Source organism: Schistocerca gregaria, chromosome 6 (assembly GCF_023897955.1).
Source record: "Schistocerca gregaria isolate iqSchGreg1 chromosome 6, iqSchGreg1.2, whole genome shotgun sequence".
Lineage (NCBI taxonomy): Eukaryota > Metazoa > Arthropoda > Insecta > Orthoptera > Acrididae > Schistocerca > Schistocerca gregaria.
The window spans coordinates 321,334,030-321,344,791 of NC_064925.1; the positions used below are offsets into that span (position 1 = coordinate 321,334,030).

Sequence of the window (10,762 nt, forward strand, 5' to 3'; positions counted from 1 at the left end):
TTATGCAGTACATAATAATACAATTAAAAGTAACAGTTTTTGAAAGTTAATATAATAATCTGGTAAATCAAAGTATTCTTTAATATTATAAACAGGGTGATCTGTCAACGAGTTGTACCACTTATGTTTAAAACTAATTATATCCATGGTACAAGCAAAGTTTGGTAATTTATTGAAAATTCTGAGTGGGTTTACTTTATGAGAATTTCCAGTCATTGCTAACCTGTGCCTAGGTGACTTAGCCCTAATATTGTGATCATGAACTTCCCCCCTGATCCTGCAAACAATGTTCCAAATGACCTGTCTTACAAATGAAATGCAAAACTTTCTTTTGTATTTTTAAAATGTTATCAACATTGTGATAATGTCCCCATATAATAAGGCCATATGATATATATGATTGGAAAAGTCCAAGTATGTCATCCGAAGGTAATCCATGCTTACCACATCCCTTAGTTTCAAAAAGAGGTATAATACCTGAGATGTCTGTTAGCAGACATGATTGATACGTTCTTGCCAATTACGTTTGGAGTCAATGTGAATACCTAGAAGTTTTACTGATTTAGTTTCTATATCCTTTATCATGCCTATTATGGGCTGTTGTGTTTTATTGGGATTATATAAGAGTTTATTAACAGTAAACCAGTCCAATGCTATGTCAAGAGATTCTTTTGTTATGTGATTGAATTCAGAGATGTTCTGATGAGAGGTAAACAGTGTAGTATCATCTGTGTAAGATACAACAGGATGTAGTATGTTGTAAGGCAGGCCATTGATTGCAACAATGAAAAAGAGGGGTTCGAGGATAGATTCTCGGGAACACGTGTGTCTATTTCAAGCAAGGAAGAATGCATATTCCTGACTGAAACGAATAGTTTCCTGTTGTTCAAGTAAGAAGTGAAGGCTAAAGTGTTCTCTTGCAACCCATAGTATTCCAATTTCTTTAGTAGGATGCCAACAGGAATGCAATCAAATGCCTTGCTTAAGCCACATAAAACAAGTGATACTTTGTTTTTGTATTCAATAGCAGATAATGTTTGATCAATGATTTCTAAAACAGCAGCAGTTGTGTTTTTTCCCTTGCGAAATCCAAACTGAAAGTTACAAAGTAATCCATGATCGTCAAAGTAGGTATGTAGCTGGTTGTGCATTACTGTCCCATATTTTTAACAATATAGGCACAATTGAAATTGGTCAATAGCTTTCAGGTAGTTTGTTATTCCCCTTTTTATAAACTGGGATGACTTTAGATAGGATTAGGAAAAACTCCAAATTCTAAGCATTTATTGAAAATACTGTCTAATGGTGAGCATATTAAGTGTATTGTTTTTTTAATAATGTAATTGGGCAACCATTAGCAATCCATGCTTTCTGAATTTGAAAATTTGGCAACAGTTTTTAAAATGTCAGTGGGTGTGATAGGATTCCAGTAAAATACATGTTCATTGGGCAGAGGGGTAGTCAGCAGGTCCATTGCAGAAGAACTTGTTTCTTTAATACTATTTGTTACTTCCTGAACTGAATTAATAAAGAAGTTATTTAGTACCCCAGGATCCATCAAAAGCACTTGAGTGTGTTTGGGAGTGAGGCGTTGATTTATAATTTACCATGCTGCCTTGCATTTATTGGGAGCACTTTCTATGTACTTTTCAGATGCTAGTTTTTTTGTGAGGAGGAGCTTAGTTCTGTAGAATTTTTTGGATTTAGTATAAGAGTTATAAATTCTCTCTCACTGCTCAGTCCTGTGAATACAGGCATGCTCATAAATCTGCTGTAATGTGTGCAAGTTTTCCCTAATTTCAGAAAGTTCTTTAGTAAACCAGTTAAGCATTTTATATTTAGGTTTCCTTGTAGCTCTAGTTTTTGTTAATGGAGAACAAGAACACCATAGTTCTATAAATTTCTCAAAAAGTTATCAAAGGCTATTTCTGTTCCCAATATCCCTGGTTGACATTTGTATACCCAGTTCCACTTTTCCTTCCTTAATTATCAAAAAACAGTGTAATCAACTCCTCTTTTTGTCCTCTCACCAGTACAGACTTAGGTTCAGTAGTTTTAATTGGTTGCCTCTTATAAAGTGTCAGGAGCAAAGGAGAATGATCTGCAAAGTGTCCTCCTACAAATGTGACTCTAAAATCTTCCTCAATGAAATTAACTTTAATGTTGTCCAAGCATGCATCCATATGAGTGGGACACTTATTTGTACAGTATAAGTTTAATGAACTTAGCACCGTACATTCAAAAATATTTTTATGACTTGTTTGTCTGTATTAGCCATTTAAACATTGAAATCTCCACAGACAGCAATTCTTGTCTTAAATTTAAAATTTTTTTTGAATTAATAATTCAAATTTCTCAACAAATAGGTTATCATCATCATCTGGGGATCTATATAGTCTAACTACTATTATGTTTTCATCCAGCAGCTTAGCACAACTGAACTCTGCATGTAGTTCTAAGCTACAAGTTGTTACATAAATTTTAGAAAATTTTGCTCCTTCTCTTACAAAAGTACCTGCACCACCATTCCTTCTCTGCTTTCTACACATGATATCAGTCAAAACATTTCAGGTAAATGTCAGGATAGTAATTCCAAAAGGCCATGACCAACTCCTGTCTTATCCTCATTAAACACATCTGTTTATATTTATGTGTGTTGTATATATGGCATCTTTCTTCATTGTATTAAGATGAAAATAATATATCGTAATAGAATGATCCCTGGGAAAATAAATTAAAATATGTGCTGGAAAGCTGAAAGCTTTAAAAGTGCTGCCAGATGTCAGGAATTTCCTTGAGCTGACCTGGCTGTAGGAGTGTGTTAGTAGTGAAGAATGAATGTATTAAAACTTTATGCATGATGTGGCATTTTTTTTCAAGCATCATAATGTTTATGAGATCATGTCTCTTGAACTGTGTTCCTACAATGATATATCTGTGCAATTACATTATGTAATGAATAGAGTTAGTAGCAGAGAAGTAATAAATTTAAACATCGTGCATGACACAACAGATTTTTAATGCATCTCAATGTTTATGCCAGCATATCTCCTGATTTATGTTTCGTACAATGATGTAATTTTGTAGGTCCATTCAGAAGGTTATGAACATACTGCATGAAAAACGTTTTGTGAATAGAATTAGTAACAAGGAAGTAATAAATTTAAATGTCATGCATGATATGGCAGTTGTTCATACATCTCACTGTTTAGGAAATCACATCTCCTGAACTATGATGGGTGAGTGGTTCTTAACCTGATAGCAATTGTTGCCTGCAGTAATGGGTATGTGTACCAAGTTTGATTGAAACCTGTCCAGTCGTTTAGGAGGAGATGTGGAACATAAACACATGCACACATACACAAATCCATCTTTATGGTATGTATGGATATATTATTCAGTAAAATATTGCGTAATGCCATTTGCAAGTTTAATAAAGTGATTTAGCTTGTATGCTCACAAACTTACTTCTAAATAAAGCTGATTTGCTTTTTCATAGTCTCCTTCTTCAGTTGATTCAATTGCAAAAAAATACTTTTGATCATTGGTTACATCATATGTTTTCTCTGAAGCTTTGTCTCCTCCATCTAACAAACTGTGCACTGTTGAATGCATTTCTTCTACTAGGTTTACATAAACATCGGAGATAAAATTCTGTGGGCAAAAAAAGTTTTGTTTGATAAATATCTTTCTGTAAAATGTCTATTATGAGGAATTGTGTTAAAAATTTAATTATAAATAATATGTCATTCCTAAACAACACTAATAGGTAAAAAACAAAATTGCCTAAAGAAATGCAGGGTGAAGCTTTGATTATGCCAACTGCTCATGCTTTGATTATGCCAAACTGCTCGTGCTGGCGAAAGATCAGAAAAATCATCAAACAAATGTTGGTTGAAAAGTCTGACACAGAAGCCAAATGGCAGTATGTCAACTAGTGGCCACAAAAGGCTCAACAATTTTGTGAAACTGACTAAGGTCCTACTTGAACATAAGAAAATTATTGGCACAAAATAAATGAACTGTTCAGCTACCTGCAGCTTCTGTATATAGAGATATATAATTGTAATGTCGTCTTTGGATGTTATCTCTGAAAATGCTTAAACATAGGTCCAGATATGAAATAATAATTCACCACACAGTATTATTTTATGGAATCAGTTTGGCTTCTTCAGGAAAGGATGTGGCACAACTCGTGTAGTAAATAAGTTGGGCACAAAATTTAGAAACTGTCTCACTAACAGAATGTGCTTTTTCTTTTGTGGCCTCACAAAAGCTTTAGATACTGTAAATCATAACCTGCTTCTTTGTAAATTGATAAGGTATGGTTCCTCAAGAAAAATCTCTTATTTGGGTGTCATAATATTTAGTAAATAGAAAACAAAAAGTACTTTATCTTAACAGTGGCAAGAATTTCCTCTCTGGCTGGATGCTCTCTCTCTATTTTTGTATTACACCAATGATATGACATGACATTTCCAGTCTGATACTGTCCTCGACACAAATGACTTAACTGTGACAGTCTATTGTGAAACTGATTAAAAGTTAATCCAACATATTGAGTAGACACTTGGGGAACTGGAGATATGGACCAAAAATGGTAATTTGAAATTAAAATAAAAAAAAAATAAAAACTATTCATTTTGAAACTTCCTGGCAGATTAAAACTGTGTGCCCGACCGAGACTCGAACTCGGGACCTTTGCCTTTTGCGGGCAAGTGCTCTACCAACTGAGCTACCGAAGCACGACTCACGACCGGTACTCAAAGCTTTACTTCTGCCAGTATCCATCTCCTACCTTCCAAACGGATACTGGCAGAAGTAAAGCTTTGAGTACCGGTCGTGAGTCGTGCTTCGGTAGCTCAGTTGGTAGAGCACTTGCCCGCGAAAGGCAAAGGTCCCGAGTTCGAGTCTCGGTCGGGCACACAGTTTTAATCTGCCAGGAAGTTTCATATCAGCGCACACTCCGCTGCAGAGTGAAAATCTCATTCTGGAACTATTCATTTTACCACAAAACAATCAGCGTAGTGTATAAGTGAAATATACTACATAGGGAAAAGCCTAGACACTGCAAACAGTGTCAGATTCCTTGGTGTACTAGTAAGCAAAATAAATTGTGGAGCAATCATGTGGACAACTTACTAAGTTGGCTGAACATTCTCACTTGTATCATGAATGTCATATCCAATATCATGAATTTAGCCATAAAAAACTATATTATATAGTTTTCCCACTCATTGGGCAGAAAATAATTTTCTGGGGTCTAAGAAAATTAATCCACTAGAGGATTTTAGGCTACAGAATAAGCTAACTGAGCTGTGATGGGATCTAAAGGAAACAACACTGCAAAATTTATTTGAGAAGCTAAATCTAACGCTCATTTGAAGCGCGCATGCAAGTGTGTTTGTGGGGGTGTGTTCAGGGGGTTGGAGGGGCCAATTTGATGCCCATAAAATATGTGTGGGTCAATACTTCCAGTACGCAGATGTAGTACCACATGTTTTAAAAATTCACCCCATTACTTAGAAGAGCCTCCCCCCATGAACCACGGACCTTGGCATTGGTGGAGGCTTGCGTGCCTCAATGATACAGATAGCCGTACCGTAGGTGCAACCACAACACAGGGGTATCTGTTGAGAGGCCAGACAAGCGTGTGGTTCCTGAAGAGGGGCAGCAACCTTTTCAGTAGTTGCAGGGGCAACAGTCTGGATGATTGACTGATCTGGCCTTGTAATACTAACCAAAATAGCCTTGCTGTTCTGGTACTGCGAACAGCTGAAAGCAAGAGGAAAATACAGCTGTACTTTTTCCCGAGGGCATGCAGATTTACTGTATGATTAAATGATGATGGCGTCCTCTTGGGTAAAATATTCCGGAGGAAACATAGTCCCCCATTCGGATCTCCGGGCGGGGAGGAGGATGTCATTATCAGGAGACAGAAAACTGGCGTTCTACCGATCGGAGTGTGGAATGTCAGATTCTTAATTGAGCAGGTAGGTTAGAAAATTTAAAAAGGGAAATGGATAGGTTAAAGTTAGATATAGTGGGAATTAGTGAAGTTCGGTGGCAGGAGGAACAAGACTTTTGGTCAGGTGAATACAGGGTTATAAATACAAAATCAAATAGGGGTAATGCAGGAGTAGGTTTGATAATAAGTAAGAAAATAAGAGTATGGGTAAGCTACTACAAACAGCATGGTGAACACATTATTGTGGTCAACATAGACACGAAGCCCATGCCTACTACAGTAGTACAAGTTTATATGCCAACTAGCTCTGCAAATGACGAAGAAATTGATGAAATGTATGATGAGATAAAAGAAATTATTCAGGTAGTCATGGGTGACTGGAATTCAAGCGTAGGAAAAGGGAGAGAAGGAAACATAGTAGGTGAATATGGATTGAGGGCAAGAAATGAAAGAAGAAGCCGTCTGGTAGAATTTTGCGCAGAGAACAACTTAATCATATCTAACACTTGGTTTAAGAATCATGAAAGAAGGTTGTATACATGGAAGAACCCTGGAGATGGTTCAAATGGCTCTGAGCACTATGGGACTCAACTGCTGTGGTCATTAGTCCCCTAGAACTTAGAACTACTTAAACCTAACTAACCTAAGGACATCACACACATCCATGCCCGAGGCAGGATTCGAACCTGCAACCGTAGCAGTCGCACGGTTCCGGACTGCGCGCCTAGAACCGCGAGACCACCGTGGCCGGCGAACCCTGGAGATACTAGAAGGTTTCAGATAGATTATATAATGGTAAGACAGAGATTTAGGAACCATGTTTTAAATTGTAAGTCTTTTCCAGGGGCAGATGTGGACTCTGACCACAATCTATTGGTTATGAACTGTAAATTAAAACTGAAGAAACTGCAAAAAGGTGGGAATTTAAGGAGATGGGATCTGGATAAACTGAAAGAACCAGAGGTTGCACAGAGTTTCAGGGAGAGCATAAGGGAACAATTGACAGGAACGGGGGAAAGAAATACAGTAGAAGAAGAATGGGTAACTTTGAGGGATGAAATAGTGAAGGCAGCAGAGGATCAAATAGGTAAGAAGAAGGGGGCTAGTAGAAACCCTTGGGTAACAGATGAAATATTGAAATTAATTGATGAAAGGAGAAAATATAAAAGTGCAGTAAATGAAGCAGGCAAAAAGGAATACAAACGTCTCAAAAATGATATCGACAGGAAGTGCAAAAAGGCTAAGCAGGGATGGCTAGAGGATTAATGTAAGGATGTAGAGGCTTATCTCACTAGGGGTATGATAGATACTGCGTACAGGAAAATTAAAGAGACCTTTGGAGAAAGGAGAACCACTTGCATGAATATCAAGAGCTTTGATGGAAACCCAGGTCTAAGCAAAGAAGGGAAAGCAGAAAGGTGGAAGGAGTATATAGAGGGTCTATACAAGGGCGATGTACTTGAGGGCAATATTATGGAAGTGGAAGAGGATGTAGATGAAGATGAAATCGGAGACACGATACTGCGTGAAGAGTTTGACAGAGCACTGAAAGACCTGAGTCAAAACAAGACCCCGGGAGTAGACAACATTCCAGTAGAACTACTGACAGCCTTGGGAGAGCCAGTCCTAACAAATCTCTACCATCTGGTGAGCAAGATGTATGGGACAGGCGAAATACCCTCAGACTTCAAGAAGAATATAATAATTCCAATCCCAAAGAAATCAGCTGGTGACAGATGTGAAAATTACCTAACTATCAGTATAATAAGTCACAGCTGCAAAATACTAACACGAATTCTTTACAGATGAATGGAAAAACTGATAGAAGCCGACCTCGGGGAAGATCAGTTTGGATTCCGTAGAAATGTTGGAACACGTGAGGCAATACTGACCCTATGACTTATCTTAGAAGAAAGATTAAGGAAAGGCAAACCTACATTTCTAGCATTTATAGACTTAGAGAAAGCTTTTGACAATGTTGACTGGGATACTCTCTTTCAAATTCTGAAGGTGGAAGGGGTAAAATACAGGGAGCGAAAGGCTATTTACAATTTGTACAGAAAGCACATGGCAGTTATAAGAGTCGAGGGGTATGAAAGGGAAGCAGTGTTTGGGAAGGGAGTGAGACAGGGTTGTAGCCTATCCCCGATGTTATTCAATCTGTATATTGAGCAAGCAATAAAGGAAACAAAAGAATAGTTCAGAGTAGGTATTAAAATCCATGGAGAAGAAATAAAAACTTTGAGGTTCGCCGATGACATTGTAATTCTGTCAGAGACAACAAAGGACTTGGAAGAGTAGTTGAACAGAAATAACTGATGATGGTCGGAGTAGAGAGGATATAAAATGTAGACTGACAATGGCAAGGAAAGCGTTTCTGAAGAAGAAAAATTTGTTTACATCGAGTATAGATTTAAGTGTCAGGAAGTCATTTCTGAAAGTATTTGTATGGAGTGTAGCCATGTATGGAAGTGAAACATGGACGATAAATAGTTTAGATAGAAGAGAATAGAAGCTTTCAAAATGTGGTGCTACAGAAGAATGCTGAAGATTAGATGGATAGATCACATAACTAATGAGGAAGTATTGAATAGGATTGGGTATAAGAGAAGTTTGTGGTACAACTTGACCAGAAGAAGGGATCGGTTGGTAGGACATGTTCTGAGACATCAAGGGATCACCAATTTAGTATTGGAGGGCAGCGTGGAGGGTAAAATCGTAGAGGGAGACCAAGAGATGAATACAGTAAGCAGATTCAGGAGGATGTAGGTTGCAGTAGGTAATGGGAGATGAAGAAGCTTGCACAGGATAGAGTAGCATGGAGAGTTGCATCAAACCAGTCTCAGGACTGAAGACCACAACAACAAACAACTTAGAAGAGATAATAACACATTTATTTCTGTGCTACTTAAGAGGTATTAATGTCAAAAGTTATTTCACTTAATTTATTGACCAAAATTGGATTTGATTTTAATTTCACATATTAAATAATTTTTAAATCAATAACAGATATAAATCCTAATTTCCACTGTTTAAGCATAATCAAGTACTCAGAGGCAATGACTACATGTGAGTGAGTTGTCTAGTAAACATGTGTGTTTTTTTTACTTCTGAAGGAGCACTTTGTCTGTAAGCTAAAATATTTTTAGTGTTCTTTTTCATTGTGATTGTATGTGATTCAAAGCCTTCTCTGTGTGGTGAGTAGAAATCGATTCTTTCCGTATTGCTGTTATTTCATCCTGAACTTTCCTGTGTGTAATTCTTTATTACTATGACCACATAACTTACTAACTAAATTTATTCACATATTTTCTTAAGTACTTACTAATTAATGTCTAAGTATTTCTTTAGTTATTTGTATGATTTGAACCATCCTGTGATCCTCCTGATTACATTTCATAACAGTAACCACTATTCACTTAAGCATATAATTTTTTTATATACAGTAAGTGCAAGGGATGGTCATAACTTTTTAATTATCACCTAGTAAAAATTAAGTTATGTAATATTTGTGTTTGTTTGTAGGTAGAAGTCTGCAGTCCAGGTACACATTTAGAGAGAAATTATGGAAAGAATGCTAGGTAGAAATTTATAAAATAGATAACGTTGATGTAAACTTTATCTATGCTTCAGATCTATTCCCTTTCTCTTAAAATAAAGGGCGAAACTGAACAGAAGCCAGGTCTAGGGCTTCAATAATTACAAGAATTATAGTATCTTGTGCTAGGAAGAGAGAGCATGTGTAATTCAGAGAATGAACTGGAGTCAAGATTTCAAACAATGAAATGGGAGAGCAGGCGAATTGCTGCTTACAACTTAGTCTTACTATAAACTGGCTTTATTGCTGCATCCACACACTAAATTCAGGAAGGAGGCAGGTACTGGTATGTTTACAAAATTACACAGCCAACTGTATGGAAGAAGCTGCATAAATATTCACTCAGATCTTAATAAGATTTTCAAGTGTTGCAAAGATTACCAATTTGCTTTCAGTGTTCAGCAATGAAAAATTGTCCACTTCACAGACGGAGAAAATGTGCTATCCTGTGACTACAATATAAATGAGTCACCTTTTTTTTCTTTCTTTTTTTTTTTTTTTAAAAAGGAGGGGAGAGACATAGCTGCTCAATCAGCCATCATGTTTTCCTATCCATTGTGGCATTATGCAAATGTGTGGAGGAGCATGTGGTCATCTCACTGCTTTCCTGGCCATTTACTGACTTTCCAGACCATGGAGCCGCCATTTCATATTCAAATAGTTCTTAAATTGGCATCATCAGGTTCAGTGCAGCCCACACCAGTCCTCTCACCAAGGAGAATTCCTTGGAAATAACAGAAATCAAACCCAGGTCTGCCAAATGGCAGTCACTTATGTTGACCACTAAGTTACAGAGGCAGACACTCATATGAATACCTGGGTGTAACACTTTGTAGGGGCATTTAACACTTTAACTCCACTGGACGTGTTAACATGCATGCCTTTGTACCTGTCCCTGTGTGCTCTGGACGTGTTTACACACGCTGCCAGTCCTCCTACCTGGTACTCTGAATGTGTCTACCGGTAGACATGTTCAGAGTACCAGGTAGAAGGACTGGTGGTGTGCATAAAAACGTTCAGAGCACACTGGGACAGGTACAAAGGTGCACACGTTAACATGTCTAGAGCACTTAAAAGGTTAGTGGAATGAGTACATTATCCAATGTGTGACTGCAGAAAGACAAAGGTTTTGTCTTCCATTTGTATGACTGTCTGCTTGTCCTGTGGGGTGCCATGTCTTTCTCTGTTGCTGTAAT

At 37.4% G+C, this 10,762-nt stretch overlaps 1 protein-coding gene and 1 non-coding gene across 2 annotated transcripts in view; both read right to left on the reverse strand.

The window, feature by feature from the left end:
- LOC126278865 (cilia- and flagella-associated protein 70-like) overlaps positions 1-10,537 on the reverse strand; it is a 37,826-nt gene extending 27,289 nt beyond the window's left edge. Inside the window, exons 1-4 of the mRNA XM_049979140.1 lie at positions 10,506-10,537; positions 4,456-4,523; positions 4,035-4,099; positions 3,469-3,654 (exon numbers count right to left, since the gene is read on the reverse strand). Coding sequence (XP_049835097.1) covers positions 3,469-3,654; positions 4,035-4,099; positions 4,456-4,523; positions 10,506-10,537 — 351 coding nt within the window. The remainder of the gene's footprint in view (positions 1-3,468; positions 3,655-4,034; positions 4,100-4,455; positions 4,524-10,505) is intronic.
- On the reverse strand, positions 4,672-4,746 carry Trnal-caa (transfer RNA leucine (anticodon CAA)). Its single transcript has one exon. It is a non-coding gene; the product is annotated as a tRNA-Leu (tRNA).
- Positions 10,538-10,762: the final 225 nt, after the last annotated feature.